This window comes from Schistocerca cancellata, chromosome 8 (assembly GCF_023864275.1).
Source record: "Schistocerca cancellata isolate TAMUIC-IGC-003103 chromosome 8, iqSchCanc2.1, whole genome shotgun sequence".
Taxonomy (NCBI): Eukaryota; Metazoa; Arthropoda; class Insecta; order Orthoptera; family Acrididae; genus Schistocerca; species Schistocerca cancellata.
The window spans coordinates 336,114,233-336,141,808 of record NC_064633.1 but is presented as its reverse complement, the minus strand read 5'-3'; the positions used below and the strand labels follow the sequence as shown (position 1 = coordinate 336,141,808).

General features: G+C 43.5%; 1 protein-coding gene across 1 annotated transcript in view; it reads left to right on the top strand.

Moving 5' to 3' along the window:
* The window catches only part of LOC126094785 (probable cytochrome P450 301a1, mitochondrial), a 182,666-nt gene that overhangs the window by 130,613 nt on the left and 24,477 nt on the right, over nucleotides 1–27,576 (top strand). Inside the window, exon 7 of the mRNA XM_049909347.1 lies at nucleotides 15,474–15,643. Within this exon, the coding sequence (XP_049765304.1) occupies nucleotides 15,474–15,643 (170 nt within the window). The remainder of the gene's footprint in view (nucleotides 1–15,473; nucleotides 15,644–27,576) is intronic.

Below are 27,576 nucleotides of genomic sequence, written 5' to 3'. Positions count from 1 at the left end.
GAAGGACTTAGCGTCTGCAGCACCCAATGCTATCAAAGTTGCCCTTTTCTGGGTGAATACTGTATAGTTTTCGTTGTATGTATTGTATATGTGTTCATTTTAGTGTACCTCTGACACGAATAAAGAAAGAAAAAGTGGCCGGGAGTTCCCAAGCGGGAATTTCGGCCGCCAAGTGCAAGTCTTATTGAGTGCGACGCCACATTGGGCGACTTGCGCGTTGACAATGAGGATGAAATAATGATGAGGCAGCACAACACTCGGTTCCTGAGTGGAGAAAATCTCCCACCTCAGCCGGGAATCGAACCCGGGCCACCGTGCGTGGTATTGCAACGCGCTGACCGTTCAGCTAATGGGTCGGAAAGCGTGCATGATATGTCAAACAGGCTTCCCATTGAGTTAAAAGGAAAAAACTTTAACAAACCCTGCTGGATATGGAATTTTCATATTAATTAGTCAGATTGGCACAAGTGTCCCTCATCAGCCTCGAGTGCAAAGTTAAAGTAGAAGGAAACCTCACTAAGGAATTTGAAGTGAACTAAGTGTTACAACAGAGTAATGTCTTATACACGTTACTCTTCATCAAACTGATGAGAAGGATGGAGATCAATAACGCAAGTCTCACTGTGTTTAACCGTATGAACCAAAACCTACGAATTGCTGGTGATGTTTGTATGCTGTCTAGATGATTGAAAGAGCTGGAAGAAGGATTTGGCAGACTAAAAAAGGAGGTAGACGAGCCGGAGCTTCTAGTAAACGGTACAAAAACTCTGCATCTCTTCGCTTTCAGGAGAAATGCAGTTGTTAAAGAGAAATACATTAAATTGAATGTGAGGCGTAGCGCCTTCGCATCGCTCCTGTCACTTTTTAGGACGATAACGTTATAGTCATGAGTCATCGACAGATGTCACCAGCTGACATGGACCTGAGTTACAGAGCTGCACGTAGTTGTACTAGTAGGCGGCAGAGGTCAGCAGATGACGGACAGTGCTAGCAGTCGTAGTCAAAACAATGTTGTAAGTTATGTTTGACCAATATTTAATGTATTTGCATAATTATAATTGTTTTATATGTGTAGTAATTAGCAGTGTGAGTGTTGTATGAGTGAAGTCAAACATAAGTAAATGAAAATTGTTTTGTTTATTCACGAAGTACCAGGTAAACTATACAGGGGATTTACTATAATTAAATGTGCAGTCAGTTTATGGTACTAATAAATCGTGAGTAGAACACAAATTAATCGGTAATTTCAGAAGGAATAATTTTATATTTGATACTTTTCTAAATTTATTTATTTAGCAATTGCCATAGAAAGAAATGTTTTACTATGATTGGTCATTGAAGTAAAGCGCGGGTTAGCGCGGGATAATACTGCAACCTGATTTGCTGTTTGTGATATCAGCCAATCAGAAAAATTCAGGCTCGCGCCAATCTATGCTGGGAACAAAGCCTTCGGTGTGATCTAAGTCAGTCAGGGCTGAGGGTTTGAACTAGTAACATCTCATTGAAAGCAGCTCCGACGAAAGTACTATAAAATCGCGGAAAAATGCTAATTACGAGTTCGTGAAGTAGTACAAAGTGTATTTAAGTGAACGGTGTAGTGAAAGTCATGTGGTTATTTCGGACGGAATATCAAAATGATTGCTTTTGATTGTTAGTTAAAACCGCGTGGCGTGTTGTGCGATCTAAGACTGGAACAGGTATTACGTGTAGAGCAGAGTGCACAACATTTGAGCGAGCATTTTCATAACTAAACGATCCAGTGAACTCTATTAACTTCGGTAACGGGTGTAAATACCGTACACTGGTGTGATTGTGGTGTGCGTGGGAACTTTACATTGGGTGGACACTTAATACGGACTTGGCAGTATTAACTGTGATCTTTATCGTAAAAATATACCTGAAAATTTACATTGCCAAGTTAAAACTTTTATTTCAATAGCTAGCCACATCCCGTGGAAGATTTTTGGAGCAGTCAGTGAGGTAGGGTAATGGAGATTACAGAAAAATAAGGAACTGGACGAATATACGGTTATGCTGACCTCATTTTGGAAATCAAGAGCACCAGATTAAGATGGTGTGCAACTTAGAGCAAATGTCAGAGGATACATCTACAGAGAAAATCTGGGTGGCAGAAGGCGCAAAAAGAGAGAACACGGGAACGATGACAGATGGTTTGGAGAATGACTTGAGAAAGCTGGAACCGAGCGAAAGATGGTCAAAATTGGGCTGTGACCGTAGGAGAGGCCAAGGCCCTACATGGACTGTAGCACAAAGTAAGAAATAAGTAAATAAGTAAGCACACTGTCCTTTTGACTGTTGCATCTGCTTACGCGTTGGACCTAAACGCCACTGACAACGTTTTGAAGATTGTCAGGGAACATTTTCTGATTATTTTCATGTAAGAAACTCGCGACGTCCAGTGGCTTGTTACAGAATAAAAACGTAATTATGATTTTTACCCAAGGTACTCAGCTCCTGTGAAAAACTGTAAAAGCCTGTAATGTTCAGTCACCAAAATATACAACGCAACTCATAGAACTATCTATTAACTCTCAAATACAGAATTACCGTGATGTGGTTGCCATTGTTGCAGGAAAATCTCAAATGGTTCAAATGGCTCTAAGCAATATGAGACTTAACATCTGAGGTCATCAGTCCCCTAGACTTAGAACTACCTAAACCTAACTAAACTAAGGACATCACACACATCCATGCCCGAGCCAGGATTCGAACCTGCAACCGTAGCAGCAGCGCCGTTCCGGACTGAAGTGCTTAGAACCGCTCGGCCACAGCGGCCGGCGGGAAAATCACAGCATATCGTCGTTGTGCTGCTCTTTCACTGCATTCAGCCAAACGAAACATGAGGTGCATACCGGCCAACTCTTCATCAGTTAGCCTATGCATGCTGTCGTGTTTCACTGTTAATGTACAACTAACAACGCCGGCGAAAACAAACCCAAGACAGATTCGAACAGTACTGAAAGCGGACAGCCAAGCAGGCATTACTATTTTCTGTAGCAAGTAACGTGAGTGAATGGAACAAGTCTGTTTCTAAACAAGATACGCAGCGCATACCGTCGACATTTGCACTGTTGTGCATATAATTTCAGTGTAACATAGATACAATGATAAGTGGGAGGGGAGGGGAGGGAAATATGCAAAATGCTATCTAGCAAGCCACCAGTGATAACGTGTTCCTTGCACGAAAATATCCCTCAACAACGTCCGAAATTTTGTTGGTGTTATTAGATTTCATCACGTACAATCTAATACATACTTTTTCATCAAAATTTATTCAAGAGAAAGAGTTGTACAAATTGAGCAGTCATGTAAGCAGTTATACAACTTGGCACCAATTAATGGATTTGTTGGGTGACCTCTTGAGGAATATCACAAAAAATTCTGCCCAACTGGTGCGTTAGATCTTCAAAATCCCGAGTTGTTTGCAGAGCCATACCCTTAAATATCCCAAAATTCTCAGTTGGGGAGAGATCCGGCGTCCTTGCTGGCAAAGGTAGGATTTGGCAAGCACGAAGACAACCAGTAGAAACTCTCCCGGTGTGCGTGCGGACATTATCTTGCTGAAATGTAAGCCCAGGATGGCTTACCATGAAGGGCGACAAAACGGCACGTAGAATATCAACGGCGTACCGCTGTGCTGTAAGAGTGCGGCGGATGACTACCAAAGGGATTCTGCTATGAACTCAAATGGCACCCAAGACCATCGCTCCCAGTTGTAGGGCCGTATGGCAGGCGACAGTAAATAAAGAAGTGCGGTTGAAGAGTTCTCACGAATGTGCTTATACAAATGTTGGTTAAAAATGTTATTGCAAATTTTGGCTCTCACGTAAGTCTCAGGGGATGATTTCCACACTTGGTGCATTAGTACACTGTTCCACACCCGCGCATTTGCTATAGTTTTTGAATTAATTATTCTCTCAGACATGAGTACAGTTTATGCTGTTGTTGTTGTTGTGGGCTTCAGTCCAAAGACTGATGCTAGGGAACAAAAACTAGGCGATTATTACAGTAAAATCAGTTTTCAGTTTTTCATGACACAGTTCAATCACTATTTATTGGCGTTTTCCTTTTCTTTCACACAATGAAATTAGCACTGGTGAGACGGTTTACAGTTTTACTTTAATAATAATTTGACTCCGAGCCCCCCAATAGCAGTAATGTAGGCTGCTATAAGCGAAAATTACTCAAAGTCCCACTGTCCTCTTTGATCTAACAGTTTTGGCGCGCAATCACAGTTCGCCACATGTTCACTTACGACAATGTATACCTCGTAAATCGTACTCACACAAATAATCGTAGCACTTCCAGTTCACCAAATATATGCTTGCACACTTGCACTATTAAACAATACTCTTTGTCGAAATAAATCGGTGCGAAAAAGAGTTTTCAAATGACCACATGGGCCACCGTCAAGTGGGGCTTGCGCGCCACTCACCCTCCAAAACGACTGACCAACGACTGGCCACTGGCCAAGATAGCCGCTCCCTTATATGGGCTCGGACGTCAACTCTCCCCCCCCCCCTCCCCCCTCCTGGTTATGCAAGTACTAATCTCCCCAGTTAAGGTTACAAATTTTGATACATACATCCCTCGATAGAAATAAGTACACCATCGGAACCGCGCTAAAAAATACATGTTATATACTATGCTACATTAATTTCTAGGGTTATCCTATCGCCCATAGATCAAGTTTTAGTTTTTGCAAAATTTCGCCACTACGCGCAAATTTGTTTGTTGACGTCTGTGCTGCAAAGTTTTAACATAGAACTGCATATAGCACCGTGTCAGACGTAATCTATAGCGATCTACACATTGCGCTCTTCAAAATCTTCATATCTATAATACGTAACTAATTAATTATGGGCGATAAATGTTGATGATAATTTGCAAACAATGAAAACTATTGCAAGTTAAGTGTATAATATAACTTAACTATTTTAAAATACGTGTGATACCACCCGAAATATTATATAGTGCGTTCTTTACGTCATGAATTTTCTATTGTATTTTATAAACAATTTTCCCTCAAACTTTGTTTATTGCTCTTTACGGGATTAATTATTTATGAATCTTAACATATGACTACGGCACTCCATCCGCTATGACGAAACATTTTTAATGAGTGCTTGCTCATCCCTGTAAGTTGTTATTTACTATTTTTATTAATCTTTCAGTATTCGTGATATTAATTGATTTTGAGGTTACTATAACTGTTGCGTCTGGTGACTTGAAATAAAGATCGATCTTTCAGAAGGTGCATATTGCTGACCACAATCCACTGCCGCATCGCTCTTCACCACAAGTTACATAGTTTTCGCGTAATGCGCGAAAAACCAAACAATGCCCCAAGCTGCGGGCCACGTGGCCGCCCGGTGGCGAAGACCATCCCACCGACCGTTGCAAATCTCGCGCGGGCGCTCCACGCGCTTCCGCGAATCGAGCGCCATGTAGCGCGCTCGCTCTCCACAAAGTAATCCTTGCATACTAGAAATATTCATCTAGTAATGGACGCTTGTACCGTCACAGTTGGTATCTCACCGCTGTCCTGGGCTTCTCCAGACACGCATTCGCTGCTCATCGGGGCTCAGTACGAAATGGGACTCATCACTGGAGACAATTCTGCTCCACTCAATGAGTTTCCAGGCTGTATTTGTCCGATACCGCTACAAACGGGGTTGTTGGTGTACGGAGGTCAATGGTAGTTGGCGCAAGGGGCGCCGTGAGCTCAGTCCCCTTTCTGTGAGCCATCTAATAATGGTCCTTGTGGTCAATGAAACACCATTTGCGCGTCGGATCGAAAATAATCATGCATACGGGATTCTGAATGGCTCTCTGATGACTATTTGGTCCTTTCGTTTTGTCGTCTCTCTAGGTCGACAGCGTCTTCTTGACGCTATCTTCGGCCGTGATCGTCGCTACTATTAAAGTTATTACAAGCGCCTTCTTTGACCCCAAAGAAGGCATATTCTTGGAAAAGGTCGGGTGATACGGGAAAATTTCAGTAAGACTACATCATGGTCAGACAGAGATTTCGAAACCAGATACTGGATTGTAAGGCGTGGTCAGGAGCAGATATAGAGGCAGATCAAAATATAGTAGTGATGAAGAATAGGCTGAAGTTCAAGAGATTAGTCAGGAAGAGTCAATATGCAAAGAAGCGGGATACAGAAGTACAAAAGGATGACGAGATACACTTGAAGTTCTCTAAGGCTATAGATAAAGCAATACAGTGTATGTAGGCTATTTAGGTTTTTATGTTGGTAACGCCACGTAGAGCTCTGCATGAAAATCGCTGACTGTGCTGTGTGCAGTCTGTGGCTGACTGGATTCATTGTTGGAATATTCGCTTGTGTAGTATTGAGCAGTTGAATGTGAACAGCGCGTAGCGTTGTGCATTTAGAGGTGAGCCGCCAGCAGTGGTGGATGTGGAGAGAGAGATGCTAGAGTTTTGAGCGGACGATCTGGACGTGTGTCCGTCAGAAAAAGGAAATTTAATTGGATGTCACAAAATTATATATAATTTAATAGAGTACAGAAGTAATATATATATATATATATATATATATATATATATATATATATATATATATATATATATATATATATATATATATATATTACTTCTGTACTCTATTTAATAGAGTACAGAAGTAATATATATATATATATATATATATATATATATATATATATATATATATATATATATATTACTTCTGTACTCTATTAAGGTAACTACATTCTTTGTTCTCTATTAAAATCTTTTATTTGCTAACTATGCCTATCAGTAGTTAGTGTCTTCAGTAGTTAGAATCTTTTATTTAGCTGGCAATATTGGCGCTCGCTGTATTGCAGTAGTTCGAGTAACGAAGATTTTTGTGAGGTAAGTTATTCATGGAAGGTATAGGTTATTGTTAGTCAGGGCCATTCTTTTGTAGGAATTATTGAAAGTCAGATTGAGTTGCGCTAAAAAAATAATGTTTGTCAGTTCAGTGATGATCAGAATAAGTAAAGAGAAAACTGTCTGAGTACGTTCACTTTTACTCAGCTGTCTTTGTATCAAACAACGTAGAAGTTTAACAGCACAGTAATTCATAATTTTTCCAAGGGGACGTTTCAACAGCAGTAGACAGTACAGTTGAGAGGAATGAACGGCTCTAAAAAGGGCAATCACGGAAGTTGGAAAGAAAAACATAGGTACAAAGAAGGTAACTGCGAAGAAACCATGGGTAACAGAAGAAATACTTCAGTTAATCGATGAAAGAAGAAAGTGTAAAAATGTTCAAGGGAAATTCAGGAATACAGAAATACAAGTCGCTGAGGAATGAAATAAATAGAAAGTCCAGGTAGGCTAAGACAAAACTGTTGCATGAAAAATGTGAAGAAATCGAAAAAGAAATGATTGTCGGAAGTATTGACTCAGAATACAGGAAAGTCAAAACAGCCTTCGGTGACATTAAAAGCAAGAGTGCTAACATTAGGAGTGCAACGGGAATTCCACTGTTAAAAGCAGAGGAGGGAGCAAATAGGTGGAAAGAGTGCATTGAAGGCCTCTATGAGGGGGAAGATTTGTCTGATGTGGCAGAAGAAGAAGCAGGAGTCGATTTGGAAGAGATAGGGTGTAAGTAGGCTGTTTAGGTTTTCTTATTGGTAACACCACGTAGCGCTCTGTATGAAAATCACTGGCTGTGCTGTGTGCAATCTGTGGCTAGTTTGCATTGTTGTGTGCCATTGTAGTGTTGGGCAGCTGGATGTGAACAGCGCATAGCGTTGCGCAGTTGGAGGTGAGCCGCCAGCAGTGGTGGATGTGGGGAGAGAAATGGCGGAGTTTTGAAATTTGTATGATTATTAAGGTAAATACATTGTTTGTTCTCTATTAAAATCTTTCATTTGCTAACTATGCCTATCAGTAGTTAGTGCCTTCAGTAGTTTGAATCTTTTATTTAGCTGGCAGTAGTGGCGCTCGCTGTATTGCAGTAGTTCGAGTAACGAAGATTTTTGGTGAGGTAAGTGATTTGTGAAAGGTACAGGTTAATGTTAGTCAGGGCCATTCTTTTGTAGGGATTTTTGAAAGTCAGATTGCGTTGCGCAAAAAATATTGTGTGTTAGTTTAAGCACAGTCTCGTATACAATTCTTCAAAAGGGGATGTTTCAAGGGGATACCTTAGATACCGTATTGGAATGAGAATTTAAGAGAGCACTGGAGGGCTGAAGATCAAATAATGCAGAAGGGATAGATAATATTCCACCACAATTTCTAAAAACATTAGGGGAAGTGGCAACAAAACGACTATTCACGTTGGTGTGCAGAATGGGAGTCTGGCGACATATCATCTGACTTTCCGAAAAATATCATTCACACAATACCGAAGAATGCAAGAGCTGACAAATGCGAGAATTATCCCACAGTCATTTTAACAGCTCATGCATCCAAGTTGCTGACAAGAGTAATATACAGAAGAATGGAAAAGAAAATTGAGGATGTGATAGATGACGATCAATTTGGCTTTAGAAAAGGTAAAGGCACAAGAGAGGCAATTCTGACTGCGGTTGATATTGGAAGAAAGACTAAAGAAAAATCAAGACATGTTCATTGGATTGTCTGCCTGGAAAAAGCGTTCGACAGTGTAAAATGGTGCAATATGTTCGAAATTCTGAGAAACGTAGAGGTAAGCTATAGGGAGAGACAGGTCATATACAATATGGGCAAGAGCCAAGAGGGAATAATAAGAGTGGACGACCAAGGACGAAGCATTCGGATTAAAAAGTGTGTAAGACGGGGATGTAGCCTTTCTCCCTAACATTGAAGAAGCAATGAGGGAAATCAAAGAAAGGTCCAGAAATGGAATTAAAATTCAAGTTTAAAGGATATCAATGATACGATTCCCTGATGACATTGCTATCTTGAGTGTAAGTAAAGAAGAATTACATGATACGCTGAATGGAATGAACAGCCTAATTAGTACGGAATATGGATTGAGAGAAAACCAAAGAAAGACGAAAGCAATGAGAAGTAGCAGATATGAGAACAGCGAGAAACTTAAAATCAGGATTGATGGTCGCGGAGTAGATGAAATTAAGGAGTCTTGCTACATAGGCAGCAAAATAGCCAATGACGGACAGAGCAAGGAGGACATTAAAAGCAGACTAGCACTGGCAAAATGGACATTCCCGCAGAGTGAAGTCTACTAGTATCAAAGATAGGCCTTAATTTGAGGCAAAAAATTCTGAGAATATATGTCAGTAGTGAAACATGGGCTGTGGAAAAATCAGAACTGAGGTGAATCGAAGCATTTGTGATGTGGTGCTACAGGCGAATGTTGAAAATTAGGTGTACTGATAAGGTAAGGAATGAGGAGGTCCTACGCAGAATCGTAGAGGAAAGGAATATGTGGAAAGCCGTGACAAGGAGGAGGGACAGGATGATGGGACATTTCTTGCAATACAGTCTTAAACATTTTAAATCGTTTTGATTGTAAGCGCATATGTGAAAGTTTTTCCAAGAGCAGAAAAATCAATTAAGACCATGTGAATATGATAAACTTAAGCCGCCCATAAGTCTATGTAAATTGAATTGCAGTTCCGAGACGTGTTTGACTCGAACAGAAAAATAAAATGTGAATGCAATTTATCAATAGCTACATGTCTTCTCTGCAATTCACAATTAAATGCCTGACAGAGAGTTCATAGAAGCATCTTCAAGCCGTTTCTCAATTGTTCCACTCTAGAACAGCGAGCAGTAAAAGCGAACACTTAAATCTTTCACTGCCATCTCTGACTCCTTTTATTTTATTACGGTGATGATTTCTCCCTATGTAGTTGGGCGGCAATGAAATATTTTCGCATTCTCAGGAGAAAGTTTGTTATTTTAATTTCATGAAAAGATCTTGCCGCATGATTACGTCTTTGTTTTAATGATTGCCAACCCAACTCGTTTATTGTATCTGCGGGACTGTCTTCCCAGTTTCACGCTAATACAAAACGAGCTGTTCTCCTTTGGAAGTTTTGGATGTCCTCCGTCAGTCCTTTATGCTACGGACCAAACACCACGCAGGGATTCTCCAGAAGTGGACGGACAAGCGTAGTCTAAGCACTCTATTTACTAGATCTGTTACATCTTCAAGGTGTTCTTCCAATGAAGCGCAGACTTTGATTCTCTATCCCCACAACGTTATTTATGTGACCGTTCGAATTTAAGTTATTCATAATTGTAATCCCTAAGTACTTCCCTGAATTGATGGCCTTTGGATCTGTGTGTGAACCGAAATTTAACAGATTCCTTTTAGTACCCATGTGGATGACATCACTTTTCGATATTTATAATCAATTGTCACTTTTCGCACCATGCAGATATCTTGTTTAAAACTGTTTGCAATTGGTTTTTGGTTTTGATCTTCTGATGACTTTACTAGACAGTAAATGACTGCGTCATCTGTAAACAATCTAAGAGGCCTACACCCCTAAAACATTCATTTGGATTAGTACCAGCAGAGGGCCTATAACACATCCTTGGGGAATGCCAGATATCACTTTTGTCTTACTCTACGACTTTCTATCAATTACTGCGAATTGTGACCTTTGTAACAGAAAATGACGAATCAAGTCGCACAACTGAGACAATTCTGCATAGGGACCCAGTCTGGTAAGAAGCAGCTTTTAAGGAGTGGTATCAAAAGCCTTCTAGAAATCTAGTTAAATAGAATCAATATGTGATCCTCTGTGTATAAAACTCATTACTTCGTGTGAATGAAGGGTTAGTTGTGATTCACAAGAACAACATTTTCTGAGTCCGTGCTGACGATTTGTCAATAGACAGTTTGTTTTCGAGATAATTCATAATATAGCACCCTGTATAAGTTTCATGACCTTGCTGTAAATCGACGTTAGTGATATCGGTCTAATTCTACGGATTATTCCTATTTCCTTTCTTGAGTATAGGCGTGAGCTGTGCAACTTTAGTCTTCAGGTTTATGTATTACTCGGAAAATACCCGTTATGCAGAAGCTGCAGTCACGGACAGACCATGACGAAATATGTGTCAATAAATTTATTGAATTGTAAATACCTGAGAATCTATAGGCAAGCAGTGTTATGGAGGGTGCCGTGCGGTGTTGACCGCCTATTCAAGAGAAGTGTGGTTAACATCCGTATCCGACCATCCAACTTAGATGTCTTATCTTTGGCCTCAGTAAAGATGCTACAAGTAGACCGAAATGTCTGTTTATTTTAGAATTTTAAGTATTTTAAGAACATGCAGCAGTGTATCCAAAAGAATTTTAATGATGTTGGATTTTCCAACTTCTCCTTAACTCACATCCATCAGTAACTGTGATGTCACAGAGGTTTAAAGTCCAGTTTTTCCCTCACACTGCCCAACTGAGCTAGTGTGCAATCATTCTCTCGCTCTCCTCCTCCGCCAACTCGTATTTTTCTATTACGTATTAAAATTGGCATCGCTTTTTAGTCATTTGACGTCAGTAAACAGTGCACATTGAACTTCAACTTTTGGTGTGTTGCCATTAGGGCGATAAATATCTGAAGAAACACGTAAAAAATCAAATAAAAGGCGATCTGTGGCGTTTTCACTGTACGCAAATTCCTAACGACCGCTGCCTCCCTTGCACGCTATGTCTGCGCTAGCTTATTCGATGCAGGTTACGTACTACTTTCAGCTCGTGCTTGATAGAGGGATTAGGGTGTAAAGACCATTCAGATGGTGAAGTCATTAGATATTGACCGCAAGATCAGAATGCATAAGGATGGGGATGGGAATTAAAACAACCATCGCTGCATGCTTAGGTGAATGAAACTAAGAAAAACCTAAATATTGATGGCCGGGTGGTGATTCGGACCACGCTCCTCCAGATGGTTGACCCAGTGTCTTTAAGTATTGCGCCAATTTTCCCTGAGAGATCATGTTCGGTTCTGTCTTCTAGTTGATAAGCGGGTGCGTACACTAAACTTTCAGTCATCAGCTGTACTGAAAAAGGTCTACAACAACTCTGATCTGCTGAAAGCTCCACGAGAGCACCACGTAACGTATGAAAGACTGTTGTGTTGTTGGACTACACTGCTGGAAGAAGATACAACACACATAAGAAGAAGCTCATTTTATTGACAGGTGAGGGGATAGGTAGTTAATCATTGCAGAAGTACACTGCCCTCCGCAAGTTTGGAAACACCATGCTGCGTATTACAACGAAGCAAGATGGAAGTGATCTATGTGAGTTATTGGTTAGAGTACGGAATAGCAAGCTCAAATAACGGTTGATAATGACACGTACAGTATTGCACACTTAATTATTGTAGATATGCATACATATTAGAACATACTAGTATTGCTCCGTTTGATGTAAATGGACGTTACCTTTTCAAGCAGTTCTACTAAACACGCCAGGTGGTGCGAGCAGACCGCATGGCTATGCAGAGGTACGATGTTTACATTTCTGTTCACTTGTAGTTGCGCTTGCATAAAGGTATAACGCGTCTCGAAAGTAATTGAAAATGGTCCCAAAGTGCCAGATTCCTTATGAGTCACGGGTAATGATAATCACTTTGCACCAAGAAGGCAATAGTGTCCGACAAATAGCAAAGAAACTGATGATTTCCATCAGCGAAGTTGTCAATACCATACACAGGCATCGAGAAACAGGCTCCTATGGAGATCGTCCTCCCTGAGGAGCACCTAGGAAAATATCAGAACGCCAGGAAAAGTATTTGGTAGTGACCAGTAAACGTAACAGATTAAAAACTGTCCGCGAATTGACTGCTGAACTAAACGCAACGAGGGATACACCGGTGAGTGAGTCAACAGTGAGACGACGCCTGGTAGACAACAACCTTCGAGGTTATGTAGCAAGAAGGAAACCACTGTTGCGCCCTGTTAACAAGAACAAAAGACGTCAGTGGGCTAAGACACACCAACATTGGACAGGGGGAATTGGGAAGGAGTCTTATTCACTGATGAACCCAAGTTCGAAATATTTGGAAGTAAACGCCGTCAATTTGTATGCCGTTTACCGCATGAACGCTTGAATCGTCTGTGCTTAATTACAACTATAAAGCATGGAGGTTGTTCTGTGATGGTATGGGGATATTTGTAGGGAATAAAGTCGGAAAATAGATGGAAATAGATGGAAATATGAATCAAAAGGATTGTCATGCCATTCTCCAGCGACATGCTAAGACATCTTGTTTGCGTCTCATTGGGAAAGGATTTTTCTTGCAGCAAGACAACGACCCGAAACATACGTCTCGCTTGTGTCAGAACTATGTGAAGTCTCTAGAGGTTCGTAAAATATTGAAAAACATGGAATGGCCGTCCCCATCCCCTGATTGTAACCCAATCGAGCTGCTATGGGATTAATTAGACAGGAGGATCCGAAAACGGGAAATCATGAGTGGGTGACAATTGTGGGAGGTCATGCAGCCAGAATGAAGGTTAATTCCAAATGAAACCTTGGCAAAACTGACGCAGCACATGCCGAGAGCGTGCAAGGTGATAAAAGCAAAGGGTGGCTATTTTGAGGAATCGAAAATTTAATTATTGCATCTTCCTGTGCATTATTTGAGCTTAATAAACATTTGGAAAAGAACAAAATGCATTTTTATACTGTATTTCCTTTCCATTGTCTATATTTACTAGGTGTTTCCAAACTTATGGAGGGTAGTGTACAAGATAAATTCAGACCAAATGAAGTGCATGTCATGTCACAGTAAAGGGTGCCGAAACAGTCGTATCAATACACAGAATATCTCCCTCTGGCGGCAATACAGGTGTGTATTCTCGCATACAGACGATCATAAAGATGCCGATTGTCTTCCTGAAATACAATGGCCCAAGAATCTTGCATCATTTGTTGCCCCGAATGTTTTCAATTGCTGAGGCATCTGGTGATCTTACTACCCAGGGCAGCTGTTGTACAACCCGATGTGCACGCTGCGTCCAAGTAGCCGTATGTGGACGAGTACTGTCCTGCTGACAAAGAACATCACCTTCCTGTCGAAGAAATTGTAGTAGCAGGGGGAGAACAGCCTGTTCATTTTAGAGGGCACTAGTTACTTTATCCGGCGGAAACGCCAAATGTGCCCCTGAGTTATAGCTGGTTCCATCCACACAATGAAGGCTGTGATGCCCCTGTGTCGTGGGCGATTGCGCACTGGAATAGAGAGCTCGCTAGGTCTACGCTATACTCGTGTACGTCCATCACTCGCATGCAGATAGAACCTATTCTCATCATTGAAGACAACAGAGCGCCATTTCACTCTCCAGTAAAGTAGCTATGCTTGACGGTATCGTGGTGTCAGTGGTAGCCCGGGCAGAGACGGTTGCCATTGGCCTCTGATGACATAATAGTTGCAGCATATGCCTGGATTTCGTCCCTGGATGACGTTTGGTCGACGACTGCTCGTCGCCCCGTGGGTCGATCTTGACGTCTTTCTGTTCTATGCAGATATCCAGAACCTGGTCTACAGGAGTGGAAATGTTCAACAGACCACTGTTGAAAGCAGCGACACACCACCGATAGACTTTGCCCAAGATGTGCAGCAGACGGTTGATATTGATTCAACTGCCAGTAGGCCCATAATGCTACTCCTCTCAAATCACTGAAGCTGTTCAACAGGTGTACGTAATCGTCTACGGGGCATGGTTGTACCCTAAAATAAATGTTGCACACAGCGTTCACCACTAAACTCAGCGCACGTACTGCCTGCAGAGTCAAAACAGAGGGTGCCTCCTGTACGCCATTTTCCGATAGTGTACTGTACTATCAATGTGTCGAAATAGTGCGTGACTTTGGTTGGTGTCAGATGAGTATTATGGTTCCTGCGGCTTCTGGTGTACAAACTATGATGTTCAATTTCAGGCTGCATCGTCAAATCTAAATTTCGTCCGCTCTTCTGCGAAGACTTTAGTCTTCTATTGGAAGATAGTGTTCCCTCTCTGGTCCTGTGTGTTCGGAACCAGATGATTCACCCATTTAAGGAGATATTAAATTATAGTTTAACCAAGCACTTTATACTCATTTGTCACGGACGACAAATATTGGTTAAATCAATAGAAGAGGTGAAAGACGACGTTTCGCATATATCCTCTTCGTTGCAGTCACTGAATGTCATTATAATGGAAATATGTTCGTGTTCTACCTTCTGAACTTTAACAGTTTTGATTCGTAGAGTGATACGCGATTTGCTATGACTGCCCAGGCCTCCTATTTACAAATTCCTTGGGGAATACTAATACATGGTGTTTCTACGGTGTTCTTCAACGGTGTTTGTGAATTTTCGTCCCAAACCCTTAATCCCTCCTTTTTCCGTAATTTCTCTTTTCCCAGTGCCTCGGATGCCACTTTTCCTATGCTTTCTTTAATACTTATCTGCTCTTTCTCTTCATTCTGAATAGTTGAAGTGTCTAGGAAATCTTTGTGCAGCAAGTATTTTGCTAATTTCAGACATCGACGGCGGTGGCGTCGATCCTATACCAGCTGTCGCAACACCCAGAGGAGCAGGAGCGGCTGCACCGCGAGGTGGAAGCAGTGCTGCCAACTGCAGGACAGCCCGTCAGCGCCCAGCAGCTGGACCAGCTGCTCTACCTCAAGGCCTGCATCAAGGAGACCCTGAGGTAACGTACGTCTGCTGCCATCCTCATCTCTCTCATAAAGTTCTGCTCGAAAAATAATACCGTGTAATCAAGAGACGTATCGTAATTTCTAAAACCATTGGGTGAAGTTCCAACAAAATGACTATTCATGTTGGTGTGTAGAATGTATGAGACTGGCGATATACCATCTGATTTTCCACACAGCTGTGAAGATTACATGAGCCGACGATTGCGAGAATTGCCAAACAAGCAGATTAACAGCTCAAGCATCCAAGCTGCTGACAAAAATAATGTACAGAAGAATGGAAAAGAAAATTGAGGATCAGTTTGGCTTTAGGAAAGGTAAAGGCATCAGAGAGGCAACTGTGACGTTGCTGTTGATAATGGAAGCAAAACTGAAGAAAATCAAGACACGTTCGTAGGATTGGTCGACATGGAGAAAGCGTTCGACAATGTCAAATGGTGATGTTCGAAATGGCGAGATAAATAGGGGTAATCTATAGGGAAAGACGGGTAATATATGTTACAACAGCCAAGATGGGACAGTAAGACTGAAGGACCAAGAATGAAGTGCTCAGATTGAAAAGGATCTAAGACAGGGATGCAGTCTTTCACCGGTACTCTAATCTATACATCGAAGAAGCAATGACGAAAATAAAAGGAGGGTTCAAGAGTGGAATTAAGATTCAAGGTGAAAGGATATCAATGATAAGATTCGCTGATGACTTTGCTATCCTGAGTGAAAGTGAAGAAAATTACAGGACGTTTTGTATGGAATGAACAGTCTAATGATTACAGAATGTGATTTGAGACCAAATCGAAGAAAGACGAAAGTAATGAGAAGTAGCAGATGAGAACAGTAGTAAAAATGGTTCAAATGGCTCTGAGCACTATGGGACTCAACTGCTGTGGTCATCAGTCCCCTAGAACTTAGAACTACTTAAACCTAACTAACATAAGGACATCACACACATCCATGCCCGAGGCAGGATTCGAACCTGCGACCGTAGCAGTCGCAAGGTTCCGGACTGCGCGCCTAGAACCGCGAGACCACCGCGGCCGGTAACAGTGGTAAACTTATCATTATAATTGGTGATCACGATGTAGATAAGGAATTCTGCTATCTAGGCAGAAAAATAGCCCATAATGGACGGAGCAAGGAGGATATAAAAAGCAGACTATCACAGGCAAAAAGGAATTAATGGCCAAGAGAACTCTACTAGTATGTAGACCTTAATTTCAGAAAGAAATTTGTGAGAGTGTGAAAACGTACGTTTGGAGCACAGCATTTTATGATAGTGCGTACTGCGGCAAAACCGGAACGGAAGAGAATCGAAGCAACTCAGAGACGGTGCTATAGAAGAATGTTGAAAATTAGGTGGACTGATAAGATAAGGTATGACGAGACTCTCCGCAGAATCAGCGAAGAAAGAAATACTTGGAAAACACTGTCAAAAAGAACGGAAATGATGATAGGACATGTGCTAAGATACCAGGCACTAAATTCCTTGGTACTAGAGCGAACTGTAGAGTGTAAAAGCTGGAGACAGAGGTTGTCATACATCCAGCAAACAATTGAGGACGTAGGTTGCATGTGCTACTCTGAGATGAAAAGGTTGGCACAGAAGGGAATTCGTAGCGGGTTGCATTAAACCACTAAGAAGACTTACAACTTAAAAAAAGGATACGTGAGTTAGTGTTGAAGTTTCGCTCCAATATAAACGGGTCGTGTTGCTGAAGCTGCCAAGATCGGAAGCAGGACATGAAATAAAATGTGCAACACAATTAAAGCCCCGTAATTGTCTCCCTTTGCGACGCACAAGTTTGAAATGCCACTCAAAGGTGCCTACAGCCTTGCGAACGTGGAAAAGTGTAGCCTCCTGCAACGTCACCCTTTGGCTCGGCAGCGCTTGAGACAACAATGTGTCGACACATGTGAAAGAAAGATCACGGTTCAGAAGACCGTTTGAGCTGTAGAGTGGATTAATGATGCAACACTGGCACCAAACTCACCATAATTCTGCCGAACGCTATCGTGGACGCGTCACGCGACTGGAATTTCACACCCCTTCTTATCCACATTTTATCAATCACTATGATGCCTCTGCTATGGTGGTCAGAACCGCGACGCCCAGCGCTAAAATCACGCGGTTTTCTTACCAGTGGCCGAGAAAGACGTTCCAGACGCACTGCCGCTCAAAATCGACATGGAAAGGCCTCAGGATGTCGCATACAGGTGTCAATGAAACTACCCCTCCAACTTATTTACCGTCAAAAACGACAATTTCCATTGCTATGAGCAACGGGACTGCATTCTATACAACGTTCAACACTGCTCCATCCTTCTCTAAGGACATCGTGGTGCTGCAACCCTATTGAAAGTGATCTGACGCCTTTGGAGTGTATAGCGACCCAGGTTTTGCTCTGGTACACAGTGTGCAAATTTGAATATAATTCGAAGCAGCAAAGAGTCTTTATTCTTTTCCAGTCCTCTTATTTTGCGCCTTTCGATGGCTTGATCATGGTCTGTGGAAGGGGGGATGCGACATTGATATGTGCGTGAATAAAACAGCAAAAGGTCTCCCTAAGACTCCAACAGTTCGACAACACCCTCAGTACCACACGTTGGGTAATTTAGAAATGTACCTGTACAGAGAGCTCGACACGCACTCAGTTGAATGTCACTCCAGTGCTGTTCTTGTGCCTAAGCGCAGGCAACTCCTTCGACACCTCCTTGGATTCCGCACGCCCACCGCCAGGCGCTAGAGCAGCAGCAGAGACCAATTAGATGGATGTGTCGAAGTCTCTATGCTGGTACACTATTAAAATGCTCAACAAAAATGTGTGATTGTGTCTTAGAGCGACCCTATATCGTTTTATTTACGCATGTACCAATGCTGCAGATCACCTACAACATGCCGCACTAATCCACATTACGCTCACATGAACTCCTGAGGCCTTTCTTTCGTATGTGTCGACACCTTGTTTTTCGGAGCGTCGCCGAGCGCGAGGGTGACGTTATCGTTTTATTTACGTATGTACCAATGCTGCAGATCACCTACAACATGCCGCACTAATCCACACTACGCTCACATGAACCCCTGAGGCCTTTCTTTCGTATGTGTCGACACCTTGTTTTTCGGAGCGTCGCCGAGCGCGAGGGTGACGTTGCAGAAATGGTTCAAATGGCTCTGAGCACGATGGGACTTAACATCTGAGGTCATCAGCCTCCTAGAACTGAGAACTACTTAAACCTAACTAACCTAAGGATATCCCACACAGCCATGCCCGAGGCAGGATTCGAACCTGCGACCGTAGCGGTCGCGCAGTCCCAGACTGTAGCGCCTAGAAACGCTCGGCCACATCGGCCGGCGACGTTGCAGAGTACCGAACTTTTGCACCATTACGGAGGAACGCTATAGACACATTTGAGCCAAATTTGAAACTTCTGCATCGCAGTGGGACACAATTACGGGCCGCACAGAGTGGCCGCGCAGTTAGAGGCGGCTTATCACGGATTGCACGACCCCTCCCGCCGGAGGTTCGAGTCATCCTTCGGGCATGTGTGCGTGTGTGTGTGTGTTGTTCTTAGCGTAAGTTAGTTTAAGTAGTGTGTAGGTCTAGGAACCTCGGCAGTTTGATCTCTTAGGAATTCACACACATTTGAACACTTGAACAATTACGGGATTTAGAAAAAGTGACTCTTCAATTGTGATACGCTGTATACTTTCAAGAATGATTCCAAAATCCAACCACTAAACCGGAATATCTTCGAGGATGAGATTTCTATACGCAGCGTCCAAATGGCTACTAGCAGCTACAGTCGACAGTCACCACAACGAACAGAGTTCAGAGTCATCAGGGAAAGAGAACACAAAAACATCACCCTGAAATTTGCGCGGACATAAATTATTTTTTTTTTACTCTTTAGGCTTCTGACTTGTTTGATACGGCCCGCCACGAATTGCTCTCCTGGTTGAAACTTTTCAGGTCAGAGTAGCACTCGCATCCTACATCCTGGGTTATTTGCTGTATGTATCCCACTCTGTCTTCCTCTACAGCTTTTATCCTCTACAGCTCCCTCTAGTACCAAGGACGTTATTCCCCGATGTCTTAACAGACGTCCTAGTATCATTTCCCTTATTGTCAGTGTTTCCCATATATTCCTTTCTTCGCCAATTCTACCCAGAACCTCCTTATCAGTGCACCTAATTTTCATTTTCCTGTAGCACCACGGCTCAAACGCTTCCGTTCTTCTCTTTTCCGGTTTTCTCACAGACCATGTCTCACTGTCATTCAATGCTATGCTGCAAACGTACTTTCATAAATTTCTTCCTCAAATTAAGTGTTTGATACTAGTAGACTTGTCTTTGCCGGGAATACCGTTCTTGGCAGTGCTTCTCTGATTTGGCTTGAATTGACCCTAGCCAAGTCCGTCACTTTTCTCCAACACCACCTGCTGTGACTCCTCCTTTTGCCGAACAAGTCAACGCTCACTAAACCACAACACTCTCCGAGAAAAACAGGAGAGTATCTAAGCACAATTCGACTCCCGCGCACAGCAAAACACTTCCGGTTGCTTTTTAGGCTGTTCGTGCCGGAAAAGTAACTTCATTTTTCGCGCAGGATCACTGGGTCCATACGTCCGAAATGATAACCATCCCAGAGGGTCCATGAGCCACCACCTCCAACCTACGAGGGCTCATGGCGACGCCTCATTTCCAAGAGCTCCCAAACCACTGGCCTTTCAGCCAGTGAAATTGTGGAGTAGACTGCAAGCATTCTCACTGACCACTTCGTGCTCCTGCTTACAACAGTTCTGTAAGGTGTTGCCTTTGGCAGAACTTTAAGAACTTTTTCTGCAACAGACTTTGGAACCGTCGGCCATCAAGGGGAAATTACTCGTTCTTAAAATCAGCCTTGTCGGCTCCGACCATCACCCATTTAGCAGGATTAGGTAAAGCCCGGCCGATCAACATCAGGTTGAACACAAACCCCCTTCTTCCACAAGCGCTAACTAGCCGACGCGACTACGATGCCGAACTAGGCTAGCACACATAGGAGGCCAGGAAATGATTTGTTACAAACGCCAATTTTTTAAAAATCTAACAATCTATCGAGTGGGTTAAGATAGGAAGCAAAACCCTAGGGTGTCATAACCTATGCCAGTGACTTACTGCCTGTGATTGCAGAGGGCTTAAGAGATATGCTGCAAAGGAAAGAATCTGATGTGCTTGCGTAGTTGAGAAAGTGGTGCTCAGATAGTAAATTAGAAATCGCGGCAGATAAGGCTACCTACATGCGGCTCAAAGACAGCCTCTCCTGCTCGCGGGATGGTACTCTGAGTACTGGGGGTACGCGGGTCGATGGAGTGAGGTACGTAAGTAGCCGATGAGAATCGTAGCTTTCACACACGTGTCTCTCACAAATATGACGAAGTTCTGCACAAACAGGAAAATATGGGCATCATTGACAATGATACAACTTCAAGATACAATCCTCATTCAAATCTTAGGGTTTGCAGCCAGCGCCTGGGCACACAAACTATGATACACTCGGAATCTAGGTCCTAATACGTACAACGAGAAGTTTGCTGAAGACGCTCACAGGAACCTTTGAGACTACAACGGTGGTGGCATTTCTAGTCATACTAGGCGTGTAACTCATAGATATCACTGTCACATACATAAGTTCTCTTTACTGACTTCGCAAATTGGGTCTTCCCAAGGTGAGATGCCAGGAAGTAACAACCAAGCTAGAGGTACAGTTATTGGAAGTGCTTGAATGGCAAAGAGTCATGGTCATAGAGTTCAAAATGGCTCTGAACACTATGGGACTTAACTTCTAAGGTCATCAGTCCCCTAGAACTTAGAACTACTTAAACTTAACTAACCTAAGGACATCACACACATCCATGCCCGAGGCAGGATTCGAACCTGCGACCGTAGCGGTCGCGCGGTTCCGGACTGTAGCGCCTAGAACCGCTCCGCCACCAGGGCCGGCGGTCATAGAGTATATGGTATATTTTCAATCGTTAAGGAAAGGATGCTTGTGTGTGTTGTGGACTGGGGGCGTTCGCTTTGATGAAAATCTCGCTGCTGCTGAAAAATACTAGTAAAGGTCTCCTGGTAGGATGGATGCGTGGGTAGCACACACACAATGAAAGTAACACAGATTGGTGAATAGTAAAATATATTGCTCAACTTTGGTAAAGCTGGTTACAGCGATTGTGGAATGAAGGTTTAGCCTATCTGCCTTGCGTTCAATAGAATTCCATGAACACAAACAATAATGTTCTCTGAATTAATGTCCGAAGAAGTCTTCTGTCTTGATGTACTATTCGAAGAAAAGTTCCAAACTAACAGTACTCAGTTAATTCTCTAGATAGGCCGTCTCTGTCCATGGTAATTCTATTCACTGTTCTGTTTCTGTTGAAGACTGATCACCGTCTATCAGGCACTGTTTCTATCTCACTCGACGACTTTAAGACTTCAAGACACGACGAACGTTCTGCAGGAACTTCCTAGCAACACTCGGACTGACTTACAACCTGCCACTGACAACTCCTGCTCGTGTACGGTTACTTACGCGCCTCTCTCTCCCTGGTAACGCTGCCGCTCCACGTGGCGTGATTTTCGCGGGCAGCGTGATTGGTTTGCTCGCAGCGATGTTCCCGCTGCGAACGGGCCTCCACGGAACTTCTGGTACCAACTATTGCAACCCCTTTTGTGCGGTATCTCAGTGCATCACACTGAGATGTGTCCTCGGAGTCTTTCGCGACAGCATACATGAATAAAACGTTCTCGGTTTTCCAGCCGCGTCAATTCGAATAAAATTCTCGAGCTTTCGATGGCAATCTCCGCCATCGTCGTCAGGAGTTCACATTATTAGCACCAAATTTGGGACATTGCGAACACCATGTTGTCAACTCGCAGAAATTTGTTGAGACACTCAAGAGAATGAAGATAGGCCCAGACGACCCAATGGTGAGCCTGGATGTTGTGTCACTTTTTACGAGGGTGCCAATACGAGATACGCTGGATCTTTTGGCCCAACATTTTCCATCTGGAATCATTAAGTTGTTCCGTCACGTCCTAACGACAACGTACTTTTTGTACTGCGATGAATATTATGAGATGACGGACGGCACAGCCATCGGATCACCACTGTCTCCAGCAGTCGCAAATTTCTTCATGGAGCACTTTGAGGAGCAGGCTCTGCAAACTGCGACATTACGGCCATCTTGTTTTCTACGATACGTTTATGACACCTTCCTGATATGGCCTCATGGTGAAGATACACTACAGCAGTTCGTCGATCATATGAGTGGTGTCCATCCCAACATTAAATTTACTGTCGAGATGGAGAAGCAAGGCAAGCTACCATTCTTGGATGTTTTGGTTGAGCGGAAGGCAGGTCATTCCGTGTACCGGAAATCAACACACACTGATCCGTACTTGAACGCCAATAGTTTCCACCACCCTGTACACAAGAAAGCTGTCCTGAACACGTTGGTTCATAGAGCCAAGATTATCTCTGACGACGACCACCTACAGTCTGAATTGCAGAACTTAAAACGTGTTTTCGGGGAAAATGGATACAGCAAAAGAAACATCGCAAACGCTTTCAAGGGCCGCCGACGAAAGACACCCGGTGAATCAGTAGAAGAGGCCAAACGGACTGTATTCCTGCCATACTGTGGAGCAACTAGCAGTAAGTTAGGACGTCTGCTGCAGTAACATGGGCTAAGACCAGTGTTCCGGCCCGCCGCCAAGATACGAGATATGTTGCGCCCTGTTAAAGACGACATTGCTCTTCGAGGGTCCGGTGTGTATGGTGTACCCTGTGAATGTGGCAGCATGTACATTGGACAGACAATTTGCATGGTTGCTGAGCGTTGTACTCAGCAGAAACGCCATATAAAACAAAGGGAGCTTGACAAGTCGGCCATAGCGGAGCATTCCCTAGAAAACGGACATAAAATACAGTTCGAAAATACAAAAGTGTTGGCTCATGCGTCTACATATTGGGACTCCGTTATAAAGGAAGCGGCCGAGTTTCGCTTAAACAACAACGATTTCAACAGAGACCAGGGATACACACTCAGCAGGGCATGGGGACGGGTGTTGGACATCGAAAGAAAGGAGAGATAGATGCGCGACGCGGGAGCGGCAGTTTCAAACCTGACGTCACCGGTGCTGCCACGGGCAATAGCTCCGCTAGCTGCCCGGGTCGAGTTAGCGCGCGCGCGCCACATTGGATCGATCTGATTGGCTGCTGCTGATGTCATCATGCCTATATAAGCGAGAGACCGTAACAGCCCCGGCAGTCAGTGAATTCCTGACGTCGATGGCGGAGATGGCAATCGAAAGCTCGAGGATTTTATTCGAATTGACGCAGCTGGAAAACCGAGAACACTCAGATGTCAATCCATCTACATGTACCATACACTGCCTGACCGGCCATGGACCATAAGCTGAATATTTACATAAGATATAGAAACGTCCGACAAATATGTGTGCATGTTGCGCCATTGGTGCACCAGACCATATTGTGTTACATTGAGAGGACAAAAGTTATGGCACAGCGATATGCGCATATACAGATGGCAGCAGTATCGTGTACACGAGGTATAAAACGGCAGTGTACTGGCGGAGCTGTCGTTTGTATTTAGGCGATTCATGTGAAAAGTTTTCGACTTGATTGTGGTCGCACCGCGGGAATCAATAGACTTTGTACGTGGAATGGTAATTGGAAGTAGAGGCATGGGACATTCCATTTAGTAATTGTTAGGGAATTCAGTATTCCGAGGTCCACAGTGTCAAGAGTGTGCCAATAATACCAAATTTCAGGCACCGCTTCCCACCATGGACAATGCAGTGGCTGACGGCCTTCACTTAACGAGCGAGCAGCGGCATTTACACAGAGTTGTCTTTGCTAACACACAAGCAAAACTGCGTGAAACACCCGCAGAAATAAACGTGGGATGTGCAACGAACGTATATGTTGGGGCAGTGCGTCGAAATCTGGCATTAATGGGCTACGACAGCAGACGACCGATGTCAATACCTCTGCTAACAGCACGACATCGCCTGCAGCGCCTCTCCTGGGCTCGTGACCATATCGGCTGGACCAGAGGCGGCTGGAAAACCGCGACGAGTCCCGACTTAACGCTGTAACAGCTGATGGTAGGGTTGGAGTATGGCACAGAGCCCACGAAGCCATGGACCCAAGTAGTCAACAACAAGGCACTACGCAAGCTGGTGATGTCTCCATAATGATGAGGGCTATGTTTACATGGAGTGGACTGGATGCTAGCTGTCTTCGGCTACTTGGAGACGATTAGAAGCCCGTCATGGACTTCATGGTAAAAAAAAAAGAAAAAAGGAATTTTTATGGTTGATTTGATTTACTGCTCATTTAGAGATCTGTTGCCTTACATTTTATAACAGGTCGTTCATTTTACAGTTTTTCTTGTATATTACAAAACATATTCCATATTACAAACAGGAATTAATCTTTCCAGCAATTACAATGGACGTAATTATAAATTAAAAGTTCTTTAGAAATTGGAAGGAAAAAAGAATTTCAAATTTTAACAATATGTGATGATAGATGATAGGAAAGACTTGGATTGAAAGACAGTAAGAAATGTTGACCTTTCTGAGCCAGCCTGGTCTTCACCTCGGAACTACTTCGAGCCGTGCAGCCCCGGTTCGTTATAGTTTAATTTACAAGTGTTACGTTTCAACAGCGGTATAATGACGGCGGGATGGATATGCCTGCTTTTTATACTTAAGCTAGAACAGGTTTACAAGGTTGATTGCATTACACTGTTTATTATAATGAAGTTAAATTATTCTAGATGTTGTGTAATGTTATCTACGTTGCGTGTTGGTGAAAGTGTTCCTTGCTTGAGTGAATGTGTGTTTCGGTACTGCTATCTGTGTTGGTGTACGAATTGGAACTGCTGTCTTACGTGCTTCGTGTGTGTTGCAGTGTTCTGTTATATTACCGTGTCTGCCTGTATTTGTCATCTAATGTTCTTGAAACATCATCAGCGATAATAACAACTCCCACTCGTCTTTGTCTCTTATTGATCGTATCATGTCATTGTCGTATTGAATTGGTCTCTGTTGTGCTACTCTGTATAGGTAACAGTGGAAAGTATGTGTGTGTTTGTGGATGATATATTGCTCTGTCACCGGGACATAATTGTTTGTGATTGGTTTGAAGGACAGCCTGGACAATTCGAGCGAATGATTTGACCATCCAGATTGCCCGATATGAGTCCCATCGAAGATTTGTAAGACGTAATCGAGAGGTCAGCTCGCGCACAAAATCCTTTACCGACAACACTTGCGCAATTATGGTCGACTATAGAGGCGACATGGCTCATTATTTCTACAGAGGACTTCCAACGACCTGTTGAGTCCATATCACGTCGAGCTGCTGCAGTACGCCGTCCAAAAGGAGGTTCGACAGCATGTTAGGTAAACCATTAAGATCTGCATGCTCAAAGAACTGGCTAAGTGAGACTGTTAGAGAAAGAGATGGATGGCACCTGGTGAACGAAGTATCCATTAACGAGAATGCATTGAATATCACGGAGGGTTCACCGACGCCGAGATCAACTCCTAGCAGTGTGAATGAAAACTTGCAGGTGACTTACGTGGGTCTCCCAACAAGAGCGGACTACTGGGGCGGTGCAGCATACCCATTAAGTTCCATTGATTGACTCCACTGGGACTGTGGAAGACGGTGATACCTCATCTGCAGCCCCATCTCAAGATGGGTTCGGGATTTTTTGGGGACAGTGTGGGTTTCATAGAACTACGGTTCTAGAGGTTTACCATTGTCCCCAGCGGTTGGGGTCTCAGCAGCATAGACGTAAGTAATGTTGACATTGGTCATAGACGAAAAATTCCATTACAGGAGCTTTTTAAGGAATACATACTGAAGAGCCAAAGAAACTGGTACACCTGCCAAATATTCAGTAGGGGCCACACGAGCACGCAGAAGAGCCGCAGCACGACATGGCATGCACTCGACTAATGACTGAAGTAGTGCTGGAGGGAATTGACACCATGTATCATGCAGGGCTGTCCATAAATCCGTAAGAGTACCAGGGGATGGAGATCTCTTCTGAACAGTACGTGCAAGGCATCCCAGACATGCTCAATAATATTTATGTCTGGGGAGTCTGGTGGGCAACGGAAGTGTTTAAATTCAGAAGAGTGTTACTGGAGCCACTCCATAGCGATTCTGGACATGTGGGGCGACGCATTGTCCTGTTGGAATTGCCTATGTCCGTCGGAATGCACAATGAACATGAATGGATGCAGGCGGTCAGACAGGATGCTTACGTACGTATTACTTGCCAGAGTCGTACCTAGACGTATCAGTCGTCCCTCTCCAACTGCACACTCCCCACATCATCACAGAGCCTCCACCAGATTGAACAGTCCCCTGCTGACATGCAGGGTCCAAGGATTCATGAGGTTGCCTCCATACCAGCACGCGTTTATCCGCTAGATACAATTTGAAACGAGACTTGTCCGACCAGGGAACAGTCCAGTGTCGGTGTTGACGGGCCCAGGCGAGGCTCAAAATGGTTCAAATGGCTCTGAGCACCATGGGACTTAACTTCTGAGGTCATCAGTCCCCTAGGCCTTAGAACTACTTAAACCTAACTAACCTAAGGACATCATACACATCCATACCCGAGGTAGGATTCGAACCTGCGACCGTAGCGGTCGCCCGGTTCCAGACTGTAGCGCCTAGAACCGCTCGGCCACTACGACCGGCCCAGGCGAGGCACAAAGTTTTGTATCGTGCAGTCACCAAGGGTAGGCGAGTGGGCCTTCAGTTCTGAAAGTCCATATCGATGACGTTTCGTTGACTGGTTCGCATGCTGTCACTTGTCGACGGCCCAGCATTGAAATCTGTACCAA